Consider the following 22985-nt stretch of genomic DNA (forward strand, 5'->3'; position numbering starts at 1 on the left):
CAATTTAGCGGCTTCTGGACTGTTTCATAGCGAGTTTTTAAGAATCACGTTGCCAATACTGATTGTGTGCACGTGTAGTTGTGTATAACACTCATTACTGTCAGTGTGTGATATTTGAAATTATGTCGAAAGAAAACAGTGCTAATCTTATAGAATTTTTGCAACTTGTTGGAAGATTGAAGGTATATTGCCCCTTTTTAAAGTTACAAATCTCGGTTCAGTTAAAAATTTGAAATTGTTCTGTGGTTTAAACCGGAGTGTTTGAAATAAACCGGAGTGTTTGAAATAACCTAAGTTAGTACATAACATATGATTCAGTCTTATTCTATACAATGATTATACTGATATTTTGTGCAGTTATGGTGGATATATGTAAGTTAATGAACGTACGACTGCTCTGCTTCTTTTATGTTATCGATTTTTTAAAATATATGTTAAATGAAAATCTATATATTAGAATGTAGTGCTTATCCATATTCAAGCTTTACTCAGGTGGAACTTTAAATAGGAGTACTTAAACACTATCGCGGGACTCAAGAAATGTCATGAAATCACTACTATCTTTCAACACCTCGTTCTGTATCTTAGCTAACCTTTCATCAAATCCTCGATTTTTTAAATATATGTTAAATGAAAATCTATATATTAGAATGTAGTGCTTATCCATATTCAAGCTTTACTCAGGTGGAACTTTAAATAGGAGTACTTAAACACTATCGCGGGACTCAAGAAATGTCATGAAATCACTACTATCTTTCAACACCTCGTTCTGTATCTTAGCTAACCTTTCATCAAATCCTCTAATCTTGTCAAAAATTTTGACTGTAGGTAAAGTGGTGCTTACCCGTATTTAAGTTTCGTTCGATTTTCTTCGCATACTTGTCCATACCTGTGGAGTAACGGTTAGCGCGTCTGGCCGCGAAACCAGGTGGCCCGGGTTCGATTCCCAGTCGAGGCAAGTTACCTGGTTGAGGTTTTTTCCGGGGTTTTCCCTCAACCCAATATGAGCAAATGCTGGGTAACTTTCGGTGCTGGACCCCGGACTCATTTCACTGGCATTATCACCTTCATCACATTCAGACGCTAAATAACCTTAGATGTTGATAAAGCGTCGTAAAATAATTACTAAAATAAAAAATAAAATCTTCGCATACTTTCGGTATATAAGGCCAATTATTGATGTAAGATTATACAGCACATCATAACTTTCCAACTAGTACCACTAGGAAAGACTAACTTGCTTTAAAAGGGCCAACCTGATGTAAAGAGGCATTGGCAAAATGATTGTTTCTGCAGTAGCCTACGTATTTCACAATACTGACCACAGATCTGTAAAGTGTGCCACCTGAAAATCATTCATTACTCAAAAGGACTAAACTTCAGAATATCTCAACATTCTTTCTTTCAGACAATTTGCCCCAGGGGAGGTGTAGGGCCTATGTTAAATTCTGATCACAATCACAGTGAAAGCCTAGAAAGTTAATGTTAAGGGAAAACATTATTCTTTCTAAGTTCACGAAAATAGTAGTAGTAGTAGTAGTAGTAGTAGTAGTAGTAGTAGTAGTAGTAATAATAATAATAATCATAATAATAATAATAATAATCCATCATCAACATTATTATTATTATTATTATTATTATTATTATTATTGTTACGTATAGAAAATGACAATGATTTATAAACATAAAATTAAAAATAAAAATGAAACCAAATCTTCAAATGAGTTTAGTATTTTTTTTATTTATTTTTTTTTAAGAAATTCCAAGTCTATAAATACATGTTCCACATTACACATTGGAAAGTTGCCATGAAACTTTTTCACTTCAGCGTCTTGTAAATCTTTTAATGACTGAAAGGTCTTCCTGTGACTTGTAAACTCATATGAATTGATTTGTTGTTGAACTGTTCTAGATTACACATTCACAGAATTCATTCATCCCTTTGAATGTTTTCTTCACAGCTTCATTAGCAGTGAGACGCACTTCAGATCTGAAATTCTCCATTATTTCACACTAAACATTTTTTTGGATGCTACTTTTGATGTCTCTACACTACTTTTTTAAAATATCCCGCAAGTGCAATTTTGTTGTAATTAGGGGGACGACTTTGGCCAGAGTCAAGCCCTTCTTTTGCAAAGCATTGTTGAGGTAAGAGAGTGCACTGAGTTCATTCATCACATGGCAGGTAATGAAGAAACTCTCATTTCTGATTTTCAGCAATATACCTATGCGAATGATGGAAGGTCTGCCCTTTCTTTGTGGATGTGCTCACAAGCCATTGAGATAGACTTCAATCTTCTAAAGACAACATTTACTATTCTATAGTGGGACAACCATCTCACTGCAATACATTCTGGAATCTTGAGAATTGGATCATTGATTACTGCTTGAATTTCATGTAAAATACTTTCCTTTTTAGACGTCTTGCTAAATAGCTTTTAAATGTCTTTCAAAACATGAACAAATCTTTTGATCCTAAGTTTTAGTTCCTGCAGGAAGCTGCTGCCAGGGACAGGATGTGTGCTTTAAAGTGTATGTAGAGAACTTCAGTGCTTGCCTTTTCTGGAAGCTTCTTTCTCACACCTTCAATATTCCCAACTATACTGGAAACACCATCAAATCCAAAGGCAATGATGATATTATAATATAAATAAAAAGCAGTCGGTGCCTTGTCTGTAGCATCTGCAGTAGTTCCTGTCTTTCCATTAGGGATTTTGATTATTGCCAAGAACTTTTCCATGGGGACTTACCTTCCACAACTCTGAACATTATAGTCAGCCCCATTTCATCTGCCAAAATGGAGAACTTCCTGTTTTTCAATGTTTTCTTCAATTCATCTCTCAAAACTTCACCCATACATATCAGTAGTTCACAGACCGTGTCGTTGCTGCTGTAATTCGATCTACAGATCTGTTATTATATCTCTGCCTCTGTATAATATCATGGTTTCTGGTAGGGGGAAGAAAGATAACAAAAAGTAGCAATGCTTTTTAATGCTCTGATGCCCACGACCAAGATAAGCCACTTGAAATTTACTGGTCACTCACTGGCAGAGATATATTAAAAGATCTGTATGACTCTGAGCTTTCTCCGTGTTTTAAAATAATTCTATCAAAAATGCTTTCGATCAGACTTTCATATTTAGCAGTGTGAGCTATTTCGTCTTTTAGCAAAACACACGCCCCATAAAAATAATTTTTAAGCCTTTTGTGTTTGTCTCTTTCACTTATTATAATGTTATGTTTCAGAAAATTAAGCGCACTGGATGGGTACTGCGTCATGTTGAAGGACCGGAGTGTATAGCAGGACATATGTACCGAATGGGAATCCTCACTTTTCTTCTGGATGATAAAGATAATTTGGACAAAACAAGGTAATATATTATGTATTAAAATTTAAATAACATTAATGAAAAAGTGTTTCATCAATCCCATAGATCTATCGACTCTGAAATAATGGTAAAGGTTAGACTACATTGTTATTTTGGAAAGAAGCTTGAGTAGTGAGTTGTGGTGCTATGTGAATTTTAAAGTTTTGTTAAATATTCGTGATACCAAAAGATTAGTGTTCAATGTTCTAATTTTGTGTCGGCAGATATATGGTGCAGTGAAGATAACATTGATTCCTGTAGCTAATTTTGTATTTACTTTATTAATAATATTCGTAGTAATATCTCAGTATCATCACTGTTACATAAAAAATTTGAGCAGAATGTCATGTGGCACATGAATTTTATTATACTGCATAGAAAAAGTGTTGCCCCTCCCAAGGTATTAACTAGTTCATGAAGGAAATTTGAGGAGAAAACCAAAATACGTATCTCACAAAGGAATTATCAGATTGATGATGGGTTAATAGGACATGTAAACGTTTTGCTTTGCTTTTTATTTCGTTTGTTTTCACGTTTTCTTACATTTTAACCCTTAAGCAGTCGCACCTAACTTTGTAACATTAAGAGACACCCCAAATGTAATGGGTTCTTATGAACTATATTTTTAGTGAAGAATTAAAATGTCACTCTTTTTTTATTTACACAACTATATGAAATACTTTAATACCTATCGGAATGTTATAATTAATGTACAGTAATGGTAATATTTTAATATTGGTTCACTAAACCTAATATTCAAACTTAACAACCATTGTTATTATTTGTTGCACAGGTATGGTCAGATTAGTCACTGTTACTATTTACAATAGGAGCCTGGGGTGTTGGCATCACACCACACCACTTAAATCGTTATTATTTCGAGTATGCGAATTCCGATTTCAAACATGTTTATGATTATTGTTGCCTTACCAATTCTAAGAAAGGTACTGAAAGTTTCAGAAGTACAGGCTTACTCAATATGTAGTTAACATCTCTGTATATGTGATTGGTGTGTTGACAACACCCCGTGCGACTGCTTAAGGGTTAAATTTCATGTGATGAAAAACCAGAGGTTTACTGAAACGTGTTAAAAAATCCTGTGGACTCGGGTTCGATCCCTGGTGTACCCCCAATTTATAACTCATGTCGGGCAAGCCTGTGGTCCAGGTAACACAGGGATTTCTCCAGAAGCTCTGGTTCCCCTGTGGCATTCTACCAAATCTCCATCATCATCTCATGTCTGTGAGTGTAGCATAGACCAGCCTCCTATAGCGCAGTGACTCTGTTGCTAAATTGGTCACACTACTGGCTTCATATGGATGAATGGCGAACAATCAAGCACCAGTACCCACCATTAGTAGAAGAAAAGGAAAAACAACAGTTCAGTTTCATGTCTATATTATTTTATAGTAGACTGTTGAGTATTAAGGGTTAACAGTTTTATTTTAGCACCTGCTTCAATTTATGTAATACATATTAAGCCTAAATGAAATATAATTATTATTCTTTTACTAATCATACATATTCAGTGTGTTTTGTAAGAACTTTTGCTTGATTCCATTCAACATTTTACATATTTACATACCATACATGTGATATTGATAGTATCATCATGTCTTCTGTAAGGTGCCTCAAAATTGCTTTGGTACATGACCTTGCTGAATGTATTGTGGGTGACATCACACCGAGGTGTGGGATAGATCCAGAGGAAAAGCACAGGCGTGAAGATGAGGCAATGAAGGAACTGGCAACACTGGCGGGTTCATCTGGAATAGAACTTTATAGTCTTTATAAGGTACGCAAATATAAATATAACAATGAAGTGAACAGTAACCTGTATAGTGATTTAAAATATTCATGAACAGTATTATTTTGTTTTTGGATTACCTCAATGTTAATTAATGCTTTATAGATTGGTGGTGTTTTCTATATTTGTTTCAAACAAATGTAAAACTGTCAGTATAAATATATAGATTAATAGGTTCTGAGGCTTTTGCATCATATAATAAAATCTCAGTATAACTTACATCAGGCAATAATATTATTTATACCAGTACTTTATTTTGAAAAGTAAGTTACAATGAAAAAAAAAAGTTTTATCCATACAAAGTTGTTTTGATTCTACATTAGATAATGCAAAGTTATTCCACAACATATCTTAGCTTTCTTCTATTGCAGCTATGTTTACAGTTCATGTGAAATTCAACGAACTCAAGAACTACAAGAAGTGTATGTAGGACTCAATTTTAAAATTATAACAAAAAAATTATTTAAGTTAAAGTTACTATTTCAACAAATAATAATATACACATGGTACATAGTACAATCACAGTCTAGTATATACAGTCATGAAGCTCAATACGTAATAAATATGCATCCATAGATAGTTGCTAACCACTAGGATCGCTAATATTGCCTCATTACAGACAATGTGAAATAGTACCGGCACAGTATTTTATTCCTAGCATCATCACAACTCAACCTTCGTGACTGCATATACTAGACTGTGGTACAATCAACAAAATTTGAAGTAGTTCTTAACTTCAGTTTGGTTTTTTCTCAATAATTTATCCTCTTCAAACTATTGAGGTTCACCCAATGACATAAGAATCAATCATTCTTGCTAAAAACTATGATCATATGCACGCAAGATGCTATACAATACTGTGTTTCCTGTCAACGTGTTCAAAATAAAAAGAGGTACACATAAATACAGAAAATCTGCAACCAAGAATACATAAAATAAGGATGTAAATGTTAAAAAAATATATATCGGCTTTAATAATTTTCGTACATAATAATGAAATGATCACTAGTAATGATAACGTTAAAAATTAAATACATAAAATTTACACTGTCACACGTTAAAAGTGTTAAAATTGTTTAAAAAGGTATTTACCTTCGACAGACGGCCCGTTTCGACGCTATTTGTCGTCGTCTTCAGTGTCTCTTGAACCACTGCTGATTTTGGCTCTGCGATGTGCAGTTGTCGATGGTAGGGGTGGGGGTGTGTTGTTCCTATGGTGGGGGTTGGTTGTCTGTATGTTATGACGTATTATGATGTCAAACAATGTGTGCATATTAAACTGTAGTTGCGTATTAAGTATGTAATGTGGGTGTGCTATTGTATTCTTATATATTTCGTATTGTTCTAGGATATTTAACTGTAAACCTTTTGGTGTGATGTGTAAAATTTCCATATCTGTTTCTATATTATTGTAGTCATGATTATTGTCGATAATGTGATCTGCGTAATTTGATGTAATGTAAGGTTTGGTTATAGCTTTAATATGTTCGTTGTATCTTGTATGAAAGGATCTTCCTGTCTGTCCTATGTAAAAATGTGGGCAACTATTGCATTTTAATTTATAAACTCCAGTTGAATTATATATATTTGAATGTTTAGTGTGGTTGTTTAAGAATTTCTGTGTTGTATTATTCGTTTTGTATGCAATTTTGTACTTTAGTTTTCTGAATGGAGTTGCGATTTTGTGGGTATTCGTATTGTGATATGTTAATGTTATGTATTTTTTCTCGCGTGCTGTTTGTGTTGGTTTGGTCTGTTTTTGTTTTGCCTTTTTTATTAGTGTGTCTATTATGTTAGGGTTGTATCCATTGTCTTGTGCTATATATTTTATTGTGTTTAATTCTTCCGTGTAGTTGTCTTTGTTCATTGGTATATTAATTAATCTATGTGTCATTGTACGGAAAGCTGCATGCTTATGTTGTATGGGATGATTTGATGAATTGTGTATATGTGTTGTGGTTGTAGTGGGTTTCCTATATATTTTGAATTCGTGTCTGTTATTTGTTTTGGTTATGGTGATGTCTAAGAAGTTTATAGCTTGCTTATGTTCCATTTCTACTGTATATTTTAATTTGGGGTGTATTTTGTTGAGTTGTTGATGTAGGTTTTCTATTTGTCTTTTGTTTCCATTATATAAGACTATTATGTCATCTACATATCGATGCCAGTACATGGCATACAGTAGAAATGGAACATAAGCAAGCTATAAACTTCTTAGACATCACCATAACCAAAACAAATAACAGACACGAATTCAAAATATATAGGAAACCCACTACAACCACAACACATATACACAATTCATCAAATTATCCCATACAACATAAGCATGCAGCTTTCCGTACAATGACACATAGATTAATTAATATACCAATGAACAAAGACAACTACACGGAAGAATTAAACACAATAAAATATATAGCACAAGACAATGGATACAACCCTAACATAATAGACACACTAATAAAAAAGGCAAAACAAAAACAGACCAAACCAACACAAACAGCACGCGAGAAAAAATACATAAATTAACATATCACAATACGAATACCCACAAAATCGCAACTCCATTCAGAAAACTAAAGTACAAAATTGCATACAAAACAAATAATACAACACAGAAATTCTTAAACAACCACACTAAACATTCAAATATATATAATTCAACTGGAGTTTATAAATTAAAATGCAATAGTTGCCCACATTTTTACATAGGACAGACAGGAAGATCCTTTCATACAAGATACAACGAACATATTAAAGCTATAACCAAACCTTACATTACATCAAATTACGCAGATCACATTATCGACAATAATCATGACTACAATAATATAGAAACAGATATGGAAATTTTACACATCACACCAAAAGGTTTACAGTTAAATATCCTAGAACAATACGAAATATATAAGAATACAATAGCACACCCACATTACATACTTAATACGCAACTACAGTTTAATACGCACACATTGTTTGACATCATAATACGTCATAACATACAGACAACCAACCCCCACCATAGGAACAACACACCCCCACCCCTACCATCGACAACTGCACATCGCAGAGCCAAAATCAGCAGTGGTTCAAGAGACACTGAAGACGACGACAAATAGCGTCGAAACGGGCCGTCTGTCGAAGGTAAATACCTTTTTAAACAATTTTAACACTTTTAACGTGTGACAGTGTAAATTTTATGTTTTTAACAAAGTGTTAACGAGAACTTTAATCAATGAAAAAATTAAAAATCTTTGCATTATAATGTATGAGATTTCAGTGGGGAATTGAAAATATGATGCAAAACTGAAAAGTACACTAAACTGACGTCTGCTATACAGAGGCAATACTGTATACAGTATAATGTATTTATGGCTACTGTTAGTCATATTGCTAATACCAGTGCTTTAGTTGGGCCAGAGCTCACCGGTGCTGTGGTTTCAGGATATATTACATTCAGTTTTTAAAATTTTATTTCATATTTTTATAAACAGTCTTCGGGGATCTAGAATAATGTTGGTCACATTGATTAAAGAACTGACTCCATTAAGAAATGTATGGGAGAAGATCTTAGAAGACCTCTTTTTACCCAACAATTTATTCGCTTTCAGCTCACAGATTCTTAAGTTCTGTGGAATCTTTGTCTCAGATGTACAGTATTAATATATGCAGTCTTTTTGGAAGAATTGTTTTTCTGGATTGGTTCTTTGTGTGAATATGAAACATGCATATCTCCAAAGTGTCCTGATTTATGGGCCAGAACAGAATGTGGACTAGAGGTATAGTGAGTACTATCTTGGCACGTAAAGAAGAGAGAATGAAACAATTCTTTGGAATTTATTGTGTAAAATGTCGTCTGCTGTTGTTAAACTTGTCAGAATGATCTTGCAGATAGTGTAACAAACTTACATTGTCTGGCCATGTAAGTTATATATCGATATGTGCACCAGTAGTCAGTTTGTCTGTTATTAATTTTTACCTCTGTTACTGTTAAAATTATACCAAAATTTACATAACATTCATATCTTAAGTATACTGGTGACCTAGGGCCTATTCCATAAAGGTTTGGTGTTGTCATTACAAGTGAATTCTCTAGTAAGTAGTAAAAATACTAGAGTTTTTGTTCCACAAAAGATTTTTCTACAGTAGTATTTTACCACTCCATACTTACAATTTACCAATGAAGTTTCACGATTGTGTTCCACAAAAGTACTAGTATTTGTAACTTACTAGTGAATTGTCAAGTATTCTCTACCAGTGAAACGAGATTAATACATACATGTACCAATGTGATTTAAACATATTTAATTCATAATAATAAGATATATTTTGAATAACTCTTCTCAGGTTCTCAGCCAGGTGAGTTGGAGATTTGCTTCCAAGCTTTCGACGGCTAGCTCTGCCATCTTCTTCAGGGAATGAAGTGATATGGGACCATGTCTAGCTGGTATATATGCAATAGTAGGGCTTCCCGCTGCAGGCCAATCAGGAGCTAGTTCCTAGTCCCGACCGCCAGGTGCATTCTGGTTGGTGGAAGCGGTAGCCAATCAGGAGCTAGTTGCTGGTCCTGACTGTCTGCCGTGTGCTGGTGGTCTAAGCATATTGATGGCAGGTTTCCATGCTGTACTTAGCTGTAGACCCCATGTGTGTTGAAATTATTGCCATTTAGCTGGATTTCGATGGCTTCCTTGATAACCAAGTACCAGTAATCTGATGTCTTGTCCAAGATGGTGGTGGTGCCGAAATCTATCTTATGACCAGTTTCTAGGCCGTATTGGAAGCCATCGAAATCCAGCTAGATGGCAATAATTTCAACAAAGACGGGGGTCTACAGCTGAGTACAGCATGGAAACCTTCCATCAATATGCTTAGACCACCAGCACACGGCAGACAGTCAGGACCAGCAACTAGCTCCTGATTGGCTACCGCTTCCACCAACCAGAATGCACCTGGCGGTCGGGACTAGGAACTAGCTCCTGATTGGCCCGCAGCGGGAAGCCCTACTATTGCATATATACCGGCTAGACGTGGTCCCACATCACTTCATTCCCTGAAGAAGATAGCAGAGCTAGCCGTCGAAAGCTTGGAAGCAAATCTCCAACTCACCTGGCTGAGAACCCGAGAAGAGTTATTCTACATCATATGGTGGGAAAGCCTCAAGTCATACAAGTTATATTTTGATAAAAATATGTGCTATAGAATATCATTTCTTGCTTGTATTTCAAAAGAAATAATTTCATCTCCTTTGACATCATTTCAATAATTCTGCAGTATTTGTAATGCCATAACAATTAAATTTGGGGGTGAAGATTCTTATTGGCATCTGTTGGCTAATATTGGAAATTATCAAGGAGCATTACGCGGGGACTGTGGAAGAACATGATGATAATCAGTAAAGAATAAATTTTTCATTATTAAAGAAGTAAACGAAAATAAATAACATTGCAGGGTTACGAAATTCATAAAATCTACGAATCTTTGCTGTATAACCTACCTTAAAATATATTACGATTAAAGAGACAAACATAACCTAATTCGATGAATGAAATACGAAGATAACCAGCTGCTTCATGTTATGACGTAGTTTGTTTATTGATATGATGTCACTAGTAGCGATTCATTGATACTTTACAACACACTTTATTTCTTTCTGTTGCACGAAAGAATTAAAGTGTGTTGTACATTACCAATGAATCTCTACTAGTGACGTGACCAGAGTGCGAATTAAGATTTCTGATGAAGGGGGGATAGAATCTTAGATAGAGAATATCACACATAAAATTATTATTATCTCATTCAATATGGCTCTACGCTTGGTCACACTGAGTTGCTTATCTTGCATCTTGATCATAATAATAAATTAATAATAATTATATCCATGAGCAGGCTTAATATAAGATGTGTAATTCGTAAGTTATTGATTGTTGTCAGCTTGCCTGTGATGATAATACATCAGTATTATTTTCTTTACTTACTGTATACTGTACTTTTATAAAGTATACTCGTATTAAAACAAATTTTATGAAGAGGTGAGGGGGGATAGAAGTATCCCTGTATCCCTGGCGGGGATGTTAATATGAATTTATGAGAGGGGGATAACTTTCCAACAGGAAAGGTTTCTGTTAGTCATGGCTGGAGGCATTAAAAAACCAACTACGGTACTTAATTTACACAACTATTATTTACATCATTTATAAATGACATAACACTGTGTTGTTCCATTGATTGAAGTTCTGGCTGATATGTACATCAATTATCAGGCAGTACTGTCGTGTCTGTAGCCCTTGGGTTGACAGACAGACTGTAGTTGTAGGTTCGTTGCGGAAACTAAGTTCTCGGTGGTCGTGACAGAACTACTTTGTTACCAGATGCCAGCAAGCAAGCATGTTTACAATGTGTTAATGATTTATATAGACTCTCGACAGACTGAATAGAGGGGACGCTGGTCAGAAGTCCTTTCTCATGTAACCTCTTGACCGTCGTCTTCCTTGACCTTGGGGTCAGGCTTCAATAGAAGTCTTACATTTGGTTGTCACATTTTATAAGTTTCATAAATGGGCCGAATCTGTTAATTGAAGCAAAGCATTTTACTTCTAGTGTTACAATTTCCAACAGTGAGCCTCTGTTTAATTTGAATAGTTGGTATAAATAATAAGTAAATAATACTTAAACGATAAAGTTTTGCCCTGCCGTCAGTCGTATGATAGGGTCGATTGTCTCATGGGTGAGGTGGTACAAAAGAAAACACTCAGTATAAATAATCAACTATCCGTTTACATTTTATTAATTAGCACTTCCGATAATTGGAAGATGAACAAAAAGGATGCAGTAGAAATACAGCCACCTATAACTCCACCAATGCATCGAAACTGGCTTGCCACTAATCGTCACTCAACTGGCATTCACCATTACACACAATAGTAACACCATCTATACCCACAGATTATAAGTATATGTAACTTGTTAGACAAGTCCAAACTTGTCAGATGTGGCAGAAAGCACTAATACGAAACCAAACACAACCAATGTAAAATATACACTTGACGAATGCCAGCTTATTCTTTAAACAAACGTGAATTACCTAATACTCTGTATGAAATCAAATATACTTCTACTAATCAAAAGAAACATACAATTACTGATGTAGAAAAACCTGTTATGATGGCTGGTAGGCCAGTCTCGAAACCAAACAACAATGGTCTCTCTTCAACTCTCATGCCTCCGTTATCACTAGACATCGGATTTTTAGGCACTAAAAATTGCAGTTTTAGGCGCCTAAAATAAGCTCAAAATTTGTAAAATTAGGTTCTATTTTAATGAAAATAGGCATTTTAGGCACATCAAGGCATCATACTTATTTCTTTCACTGAAATTTTTAGTTATACACTAAAATACGCACAAAAAAGTATGTTTAAACATTAAAAAAGAATACTATATTGTATTTATAAACAGAGCTGCACAAATTTAATATATTGAAACTAATGAAATAATGATTATTGATATCAAGATTACTCATTTTAAGTTATTGAAATTCAGTTCCATGCTCAGACTTTATTATAATTATCTGCACAGTAAACCACCAGAATTTTTTCTAAATTCTCCAAAGTTAACCTTTGCCTTTTGTCACTGAGAATCATTTTGAAAGCAGAAAAACTTCTTTCAACCGAAACTGATGTGAGAGGCGCAAATTTTAAATTAGGTACAATAGAAACATCAACACTTACTGGAACATTTACACTTTCCCCCGATATCACTCTTGATACTTTTTCCAACAATGAAAATCTTACATTCTTATTTAATACATTGTCCCACTTATTTTTAACTTTTTTCCCAGTTTCGCCCAAAGCAGAATGTATGTTCACTTGAGCTTCCTTTACTATTGCTATTTGGCTACAAAGAGATTGTTTTTCACGTTCTAATTGTTCAATGCTTGCAGGTATGAAAGAAAAGTTTGATGTTATGTAGGCAATATCGTTTTTCACTCGTGAGTCATTCAGACAATCTTTCACTGCTTTCACACACGCTGCACTATCAGTTTCAGGTAATTTATCAATAACTGTGATCACTTCTTTAAAATACTTAGAATAATACACCACTGACTGAATCCAGGTTCCCCATCGTGTAACAACCGGCTGAGGTGGGAGTGGGATATCTGGAAAGTTCTCTCTGAATATTGAAATCCTGGATGGGGCTTTACAAAAACATTTTTTTGTGTTAGAAATAAACGAATTGACAAGAGGAAATTCATTCCGGATTGTTTCAGAAACCCTGTGAAGGCCATGTGCTAGACAGGTTACATGCGTGAGGTTAGGATAAAATGTTTTAAGAAGTGGAGCTGCAGCAACCATGTATGAGGCAGCATCAGTACAAAACAACAGAACTTTAGAATCGTCTATATTACCTGAGTATAAAGACTGTAGGCCTTTATTTACAAAATAAGCAATGGCTTGGCTATTCACTTTCGAAAGTTCCTTAACACATACGAGGTGTGGAATCGAAGGTCCATCAGGACTAAGTTTTCCTACTACCATATTTGCTATATACCTATTCATAGGATCTGAGGTTTCATCCACAGAGACCCATATGTAAGAATCACCTATATCCTCCCGAATGGAAGCTGAAGTTTCATTGTATATTCTGTCTAAGTAATTTTTTCTTAGGGTCGACTCAGATGGGATATTTTGTTTGCAGTATTTTTGTAAAAACTGTCTTAAAACCGGATTTTCAATTGCATTCCAGGGAATGTTAGCAGCAACAAACGCTCTGGTTAAATCAGCATAGAAATTGCTGCTGAGATTGGATGAAGTAGGCTGTGTTAGTAAAGTTTGTTGCAGTTGATTTTTCTGCTGAGCTTTAGCCTTATGAGCCGCTCCTTGCACATGCTGCTTTAGGTGGCACTTCTTTTCTTGCGAAATCTAAAAATGTAAAGTAAACTGAATTAAAATAAAATCCTAATTGTTGTATTGCCGTATTTCTATCACAAAGTTAGTGGGTTCGAACAATCAAAATTTTAATGACCTGCAAATACTTTAACTATCGGAATTTAAAAGGTTAAAGTGTAGTGGTCTTAAAAAGAATTATACCTCAGGATAGCTCAGTCAATGTATAAATATTATAGGCCTACTCATTAAAAATAATAGAATTTATATATTTCAACTATTGTTACATACCTGTTTGCTACAAAACTTGCAGAATATTATTTTTCATCATAAGTGAATTCTGAATATTCTGTTAGCCATTGCCGGATCAATGTAGATTTTGCACTTATATTTTTCGGCATTATCACGTTAAACTTCACAGGAAAACGTCCTACCGCTCAAAACTTCTCAACACAAATAAGGTGAGGGAAAGAGCAACTGTTAACGAGCATTCAAATGAACCGTTGTTATCGAGATTCAATTGGACAAAAATACAAAGTTCCACTTATTGTTGCATTTCCTGGTAGTGTTAACACTAGGAGGGCCATTCTTTTAAATATTTTGTAACGGTTTACCCTACTAATTCGCAGTTTTACGACTTTTCATAAATATTTCAAAAACACTCTTTCTCCAAAAATTGTGATTTTATGACACTCTGAAGGGCAGTACAGCTAATCGGTTTCAGACCTATATAGTATAGTATATCTCTGAATCGGTAGCAGCACATGTTGTGATTGTTGCCTGCTTCAAAACTAAGGTTGGTTCTTTGTCGGCATTTATGCCTCCAAACATGTTAAATTCGGTGAAATCTATTGTGAGTATTGTGAGATTCAAAACATTTTGTTTCCTTTATCAATGGTTTCATGGCCGGTGTGAAGCAAACTTTCCACTTTTTAAATGCCTTAAATTTCGCAGTGAATGCATGTATAAATTATAAAAAGTAAGAGTAAAATGGGAAACTTTACAGTGAGTTAGGTATTTTTAGGCGAATATTAACAAATTAGGCTCTAATAACCGTTTTAGGGCATTTTAGGGCACTATAAAACTCTTTGAATACCTTTCAATTTCTATGAAACACAAATATTAATAATTATTTTTACTTTTCTCCTAAAGAAACAACAAAATAGGCATTTGCCCTAGAATCCGATGTCTGGTTATCACACAGCACACCACACCACAGCTCGGCCACGCTTCCACATGTAGTAAGACATTATCTTCGATCGAGCCCCGACTACAGCAGTACATGTCCCCACCTGGGCTGTGTTATCCGTGATCCCATCACAGATAGTCGCTAAACAAAAACCCCTCAGCTCTCCACGGCTGTCAGACAACCGTACTCTTCGAGTTTCGACCCCAGACTGCACCGCATCAAGCGTCCCTCTCAGGAGAACCGACGCTAATTAATAATTAATGTGAATAGGGCCAATGAAAATCTAAAACCCATGTCACGTGATAACTTAAATTTGCTCCTTATACGTGAGAAGTAAGAGACCATGAATGGCGGAAAGAAAACAAGCTATCTATAAAAGGAAGAAAGAGACCTAAAATGGCGGAATAGAATGCCATCTATGAGAAGTAAGGGTAACTAACAACAAGAAAAATGACATAAATAACGAAGAAGAAAGAAAAAGAATGAAAGAAACACAGAGTGCCGAAATTAAAACGGCACAAATTTAAATGAGGCAAGACTGACTCTCAGAAAACAGTATAATTGGAACATAAGTTTTGGAAGTTCAGATTTCAGTCTAAATTTTGGAAGTTCAGATTTCAGTCTGGCGAAATTCTTACACATTCTAACGAAATGATGAGTTCAATTGCACAATTTCAATAATACCAATAAAATTGTTACATATCATTACAGTACATCTCACTTGGCGATATGTGTCAGAGGAGGAATAATTGTTTGTATGCATCCGAAGTCTGACTAGTGTAATATGTAGCTAGTCGGCGATGTATGCAATGGAGAGGGAAAGGAACTGGCCACCCTACCCCATTATCTTCTAACCTAGTTGCCTCAAAAGTGACGCTTTCTTGGTATCACTTGTGAGTTTCAGACCTGTCTTCGGACAGTTGACTAAACAACAACACTATGATAGTGAGCATTAGCAAATCCAACAGAGTGAGTTATACACTTTCTAGAGTTGAAATACGTCTGAATTTTTGTTATGTCCCTGAGTATGAACTGCAGAAAAGTTACTACCCATATGGTTCTTTCAGAACAAAAAACTAACTTACATCACACGTTTTTCAGTAACATACTTTTCACCAAAGGGGCTGGAATTATTCTCTTGAATTATTATCGAAATTTTTGGACAAACAGGGCGCTTAAATTTAATTCTAACTATAAATAAATGCAATAAACCTAGGACTATAGATAAAGACTATGCTATAATAACGCCTACTATAAGCAAAAGTAAATCTAATTTATAAGTACTTCTATTAAACCCAACTGTTATCAACTTAAGTAATTACAAGTCACCTTAATTAATTACATATCAACTTAATTAATTACATGACACACTTAGTTAATTACACTGCACCTACAACTAAATACTCAGTTTAATCTTCTCAATCTTTCCTTAAATGTATTGATTTTGAAAGGACCATCATAAAAGATTGCCGCAGGTAAGCTGTTCCAGTCAACTATTGTGTGGTTAACAAAGGAAAATTTTGCCACGTCTGTTCTTTGTTTTCTGCATTTAAACTTCCTAATATGATCAGCCCTGCCTAAGAATGATGGTGTCACTAATCTAGCACTGATGTCGGTCCATGCTTTGTGTCCCATTTGTGTCTTAAACAATGCACTATCTGGTTTTTCGTCGCATTGATTCGAGAAATTCCCACTCTAAGTCTTTTACTATCTCTTCGTCATGTCCCTTTCCCATTTTGATATGCAGGGTGAATCAAAAGTCTGGAACCATATAAATATCTTCCATATGCTTGATTTTCGATTACTATAGGTGTTACCAGTATTTGTAAGTCCAAATGCTCTACCAGTGACACATTCGATTCTAGCCCTCAGCTATCTCAAAAGCCGCCATTTTAGTTGCAACTTTGAAATTTTAAATGGAAAGAGGGTCAAAATCATGTGAAATCATATACTAAAAATCATGTGAAGTTTTCTAAAAAAATCAATGGTGCAATCCGTTTTGAGATATCTCTAATTGTTTTCAAGTTATTTAAAGATAACTGTAATAATGACACAAACATTAGTTACTGCATCTAGAGATATTTTGTAACGTGGTACAGTACTAAGGAGGCTTTGGAAAAGGTATTTTTATGCAATTCTGGTAATTAACTTTTCCTGTTTTACTGATTTTGTCTGTACGGATCCCAAACTACTGCTCCATATTCCATAATTGGGTGAACAGTGGTTTTGTACGCTAATTCTTTTGACCTTCGGTTAATTTTCTTAAGAATACGCATAAATAAATGTAGTGCTTTCCAGGCGTTCCTTGTAGTATTAGTGACTTGTTCCTCCCAACCCAGTTTGTTATGATTTCATTGCAATAATTGTCATTCCACCATTGTTCCATTACCTCCATTCTATCATCTCATTGTCTCAGAGTAGTTTCAACAGTATTGCTAAATAAATTAACTGCTTTACATCCTACAGTGAAGAAGGAAGAGAATGTGCTTACAATTGTATATAATAATTATATTGGTTCCATCCATTTGAAAATCTGTAACTTGAATAAAATTGTGTACCAGTAATTCTCTTTTATGCAACATTTACTAATTACGAATATTTATTTGACAGGAATATGAAGGACAGAAAACACCAGAAGCAAAACTAGTAAAGGAATTGGACAGATTTGACATGATTCTTCAGGCTTTTGAATATGAGAAAGCTGAAAGTAGACCGCATGGACTACAGGAATTCTTTGACTCGACTAGTGGAAAATTTTCACATCCATTGGTTACATCACTTGTATCTGAACTCAATAAGCAGAGATCAGAGTTTGAAAATGCACATTCCGTCCCACAATAACATTTATCACAATTTAGTATGTATTTATTTTTGAAAGAGATTTAAATGTTGTTCTCTTTATTAGCAGAATTATTTTATAATGCAAAGACTTGCTTCGTAAATGGCAAGAACTGCTTACCAATACTGTTACCCCAAGATTTAAAGAACTTCCATAATGCGATTAGAAATGCAATGAAGCTTTTTGAGATTCTATTAAAACATTAGAAATGGACGTAGCCCTATCTATTTCACTGTGGCACATGTGTGATTTTAATAAAATTGAAGGGCTTGGGACAATAACAAGACAAGCCACATATTGCATGTTTTGAGATATAACCATTTTTATGTTTTGAGAAGTTCTGTAATTATCAATTTTACTTTATTCACATTATTTTATTCATTATTTCATGTACTTTGATTCAGTTTAAATTGAATTGCATATTTCGTGATTATTGATTGATATTTTTATATTTTTATACATAAGTGACAATTATTTTGTGGCTTATCCTATTATTGCCTCTTTTTATTTTGCAATAAATTTTAGGTTGGAAAAGGACTAAATAGTACAAACTGTATTATAATTCTGAACAAATCAGTATTTAATTATGGGGTAGCTCAGTTGGTAGAGCATTCGTGCGCTAAGTGAAGAGTCCTGGGATCGATAGCCGGTCCCAGAACAATTTTTCCCATGAAATCATTCAAGCCCGCTTCACAGGAAGCTTCTATCTGAAAGCCAGATTTCCATAATGTATTTAATTTTATGTGATAAATACTGCATTTGACAAGATATTGATTTATCATAGAAAAAAATAATAATCGTTCTTATACAGAGTGTGGGTGCAAGAAGTATGAAAACTTTTCATATTAGTTATTTTAACTTTGACGAAAAAAAAAAAAAAAAAAAAACTTAAGGAAAAATGTGAGATTGTACTCATACGCCATTCATAGAAAAATAACCACCAAGCAATACAATCTTAATTGTGTAAGTTCTACTTCGACATCATCTTCCACTAAGTTGTCAGGAACTAAACCAGTGTAATAATCATGAAAAATTGGAAAAAGTTGCTTAACATCGCTTAACTTCTTGTGCTTGATCTTGAGTATTTCTGCATAATGCTTTTCAACATTATTCGTGATGGTCTGCCAACTCTGCTCAACTGTACTTCTTTGTGGTCCCAATTCAGGACATGTTTAATGAAAAAACTGGTAAGATTTTCACAGGTAAATTTGAAGGCTGTAGCTGTAGAAAAAGGCAACCGGTGCACCATATTTTGTTACTTTTATGAAAATGTTCCCTTTCCATACAAGTAAAATGAAACAGATTTTTCTTATGTGCCTTTCTTATAATGTATAGCCGCATTTTGGAAGAGTAGATGTCTTGAAATTTCTTTTTATATATATCAATAAATCCAAAGTCTCTATCTGAAGGCAGATGGGTGTGTCCAGATATGAGGAAAAAATGCTCAATACTCTTTAGCCGCTTTTCTTTTATTAACTGATGTCCATGGGCAACAATTGTCCAGTTTTTATTTTGTCCACAACAATTATCTGTGAACACTGTGAGCTCTTCTACTTCAAGTTTTGTTTGGAAACTGAGAAATTATGACTGAAAAAATATAAAAAAAAATTATATTATTTTCATTTAGTTACATTAATTTTTCGTCCCACGCTGTGGAGTTGTGGTCTAAAGCATCCTGCCTAGGACTCGTGTTACAGAATGCGCGCTGGTTCGAGTCCTCATGGGGGAAGAAATTTCATCATGAAATTTCGGCCAGTGTATGGGACCGGTGGCCACTCAGCATCGTGATGCACTTGGGCAGCTACGATAGGTAGCGAAAATCCGGTTTTGCAAACTAGCTATAACGGCTGGGGGAATCATCGTGCTAACCACACGATACCTCATACTGGTTGGATGATCGTCCACCTCTGCTTCGACATGTGGACGTGAGGCCAGCAGCTGGCTGGTCGGTCCTGGCCCTTCAGGGCTGTAGCGCCATGGATTTTTACATTAATTTTTCACAGTTTATTTTCCTTTTTATAAAAATTGAAAATTTTTTGTACAAGAATGTGTAAGTCACAAATTAATATTAATAGTAAGCTTAACTCATTACATGATGATGATTCTGGTTCTGATGGAATAAAATCTTTGTCCATATAATGGTCATCAAATTGTGAACTTCCATTTTCACTTTCACTATTAAGATCAGCATTATTATCAAGAAGTTTCCTTCTAACCAGCAGTCTTTGTCTATTGGGTTCCGCAAGCTTGTTGTGGCTTGTTATGTTCTTCCACAGAAATTGACAAATATAATCTATTGGGCAATAGAAGAACTTATTGACTGGTGGTGCCATCTGTTGAGAAATCATGATACTGTTTTCACAGATTGTACTCAACATTTTAATACAAATACCTCAATTTAAGCAAAAGTGTGGCTTGTCTTGTTATTGACCCAAGCCCTTCAATTGTATACTATCATGAAATAAAGATGTAAATATTTATAACTAGTTCATGAGAACCATAAATATTTGAGAATTTAAATGTACAATTAACAGGAAAACTGGAGTACCGGTGTATGAGAACCTACAAAGGCTGGGGAACCGTTCATCTTCTTCTATGTTACAGAAAAAGATTGATAAAGCTACAGAAAGAGTGAAATTATCTTATAATATTATAGAACCTCTCAGAATATGATTAATAAACGGCAAGAAAACATTTCAAGACAGTTTTAATAAATATAAAAAACATCTAATATACGGATTGATATATATATATATATATATATAAAACATAACCCAGTAAAAACTCTCAGAGATTATGCTGTTATCCCTAAGATAATTTAATCTTTCAATAAGAATGAGTCAGCTCCCCAAAAATAAATGCATAAATTAAAAAAGAGTTAATTCTTCCCTAACCTTTTTGCCCAACATTTCCCCAGAAAATGTATTTAATGTTCACATTTTTCCTCTTTTCCAAGTAGATCAAATGAAGAAATCACATACTTAACGTTTAAATTATTTATTAGCCACATTCTCACATATATAAAAATGTGAGTAAAGTTAAAAAAAAGTCTTCTTTTATTTTTTATTTTATGACACTTTATCAACTGCTATGGTTATCTAGCGTCTTAATGAGATGGAGATGATAATTCCAACGAAAGTTACCAAGCATTTGTTCTTAATGGGTTGAGAGAAAACCCCGGAAAAAACCTCAACCAGGTAACTTGTCCCAACTAGAATTTGAACTGGACCCGCTCGTTTCAAGGTCATACATGTTAACTGGTACATTACAGCAGTGAACTGCTTCTAATCAATGGGGACACAGATTTGGCAAATTTTGTGATTGTCATAGACAATCCTTGACCAAGGTTCACACAGACCTGAAAAATCACGAAAATTTTATTTGACAGGGAAAGTCAGAGAAATTATTTAAAGTGTACTAAAAGTCAGAAAAATTAGTACCTGTTTGCTGAAAAGTCAGATATTTTGACGTGTAATGCTCTAAAAATTACGCAACTGTGAATAAGATGAATAATGAAGATTCATGAAGAAAAATCTCTGTTGTTTACTGCTGTCAGCTGGAATTGGCCAGTCTTGGATAGGTAAACATTCCATTTATTTACTGTTGTATTTAATGCTTTAATAGTTACCCAGAGCTGGTAGTGGATTTTATATTGTATTGTCCATTGGTGCTTAGTGGCTAGAAAAAAACTGTCATAAAGGATGACATTCTTATTTTTCTTATTTCACTAATTTGATTTTTCACATTCGTATCTTTCGATTCAATTTTGTTTGTTCCAGGTTTAATAAATCTAAACAATAAAAATGATGGCTTTAAAGAGAACTAAGTTTAATGATCAATGGCTAGACTCTTCACTGAATCCTCAGTTTGTTGGCTGGTTGTGTAAAGGACCTGTCGATTTCAAAGCTTATTGCAAAATTTGTAAAAAGACTTGATTTAATTTAGGCGCCAAGCTGTGATATCTCAGTCAAAAGGTTAAATTTATGTAAACTTAATTTAAAATTACGAGTAAAGGATATCAATCACCCTGGAATAAACTTTATTGTGCCAGTGGTAGTGTCACAGGTAAAAAAGGAAATGATGATGATAATGCAGATGAAAAAGGAATTCCATCAATAAGTAAAAAACAAGATAGTATGGAGTCTACAAACAATGCAGTATCATCATTTGAGCCAAATCAGTATCTGAATATATCATTCTTTGAGCGAAATACTCAATCAGTAGCATCTTTTTGCATCAAAGATGGTGTTTCAAGAGCAGAAGTCCTTTGGATGCTAAAGATAGTAGATAATGAGATGTTGTGAATTCATGTTCAGATATAGGAGAGACATTTTTCCAGATAGTGCAAAATTGCCTCAAGCTTTAAAATGGGGGCAACAAAATGTAAATACATGATTAATCATGGACTTGCTTCATATTTTGCAAATAACCTAATGGATCAGTGAAGTAAATGTGATGATTTTGTTGTTTGCTTTGATCAGTGGTGGCTTGTGAACTTGTCGATTGGGGGAGCTGCAGTAGATTTTGGTACATACAAATTTCACTTCTTGATATCATTACTAATAAGTATAGGACAGAAATAAATGCACTACATATCGAAAAATCAAAACTTCCTGCCTTAGTTGGGAGATGTCTGTGGCATCATTTGCCATAATCGCTAAAAAAAACTAATACCATCGATTTCAGTCTGAATTTCAAATCGGCAGACATGCAATCTACCAGTTCATCCTGAATTGTTTTAGAATTACCTTTAAACAGTGGCATGTTCCAAATGATTTTTGAGAAACTCGTTTAGATTACTCACGAAATACACCAGAGTTCTTCGAATCGTTTTTTCATCATGTCCCCTAAGGGGAAGTTCATATTGGCCACAAAATTTGATACAATCAATATTTTTT

At 34.4% G+C, this 22985-nt stretch overlaps 1 protein-coding gene across 1 annotated transcript; it reads left to right on the forward strand.

Moving 5' to 3' along the window:
* Nucleotides 1-41: 41 nt before the first annotated feature.
* Nucleotides 42-18986, forward strand: LOC138715316 (5'-deoxynucleotidase HDDC2). The gene is made up of 4 exons (XM_069848097.1): nt 42-182; nt 3249-3373; nt 4997-5165; nt 17859-18986. Exons 1-4 carry the CDS (start codon nt 123-125, stop codon nt 18087-18089), a joined length of 585 nt encoding a protein of 194 aa, XP_069704198.1. The 5' UTR covers nt 42-122; the 3' UTR covers nt 18090-18986.
* Nucleotides 18987-22985: the final 3999 nt, after the last annotated feature.

The sequence above is a fragment of the Periplaneta americana genome, chromosome 15 (assembly GCF_040183065.1).
Source record: "Periplaneta americana isolate PAMFEO1 chromosome 15, P.americana_PAMFEO1_priV1, whole genome shotgun sequence".
Classification (NCBI taxonomy): Eukaryota; Metazoa; Arthropoda; class Insecta; order Blattodea; family Blattidae; genus Periplaneta; species Periplaneta americana.

Bases quoted from the DNA above. Each gene is read 5' to 3' on its own strand.
- LOC138715316 (XM_069848097.1), top strand. From the start codon at position 123: ATGTCGAAAGAAAACAGTGCTAATCTTATAGAATTTTTGCAACTTGTT. The intron at 183-3,248 runs GTATATTGCCCC...GTTATGTTTCAG, and splicing joins AACTTGTTGGAAGATTGAAG to AAAATTAAGCGCACTGGATG. The intron at 3,374-4,996 runs GTAATATATTAT...GTCTTCTGTAAG, and splicing joins GATAATTTGGACAAAACAAG to GTGCCTCAAAATTGCTTTGG.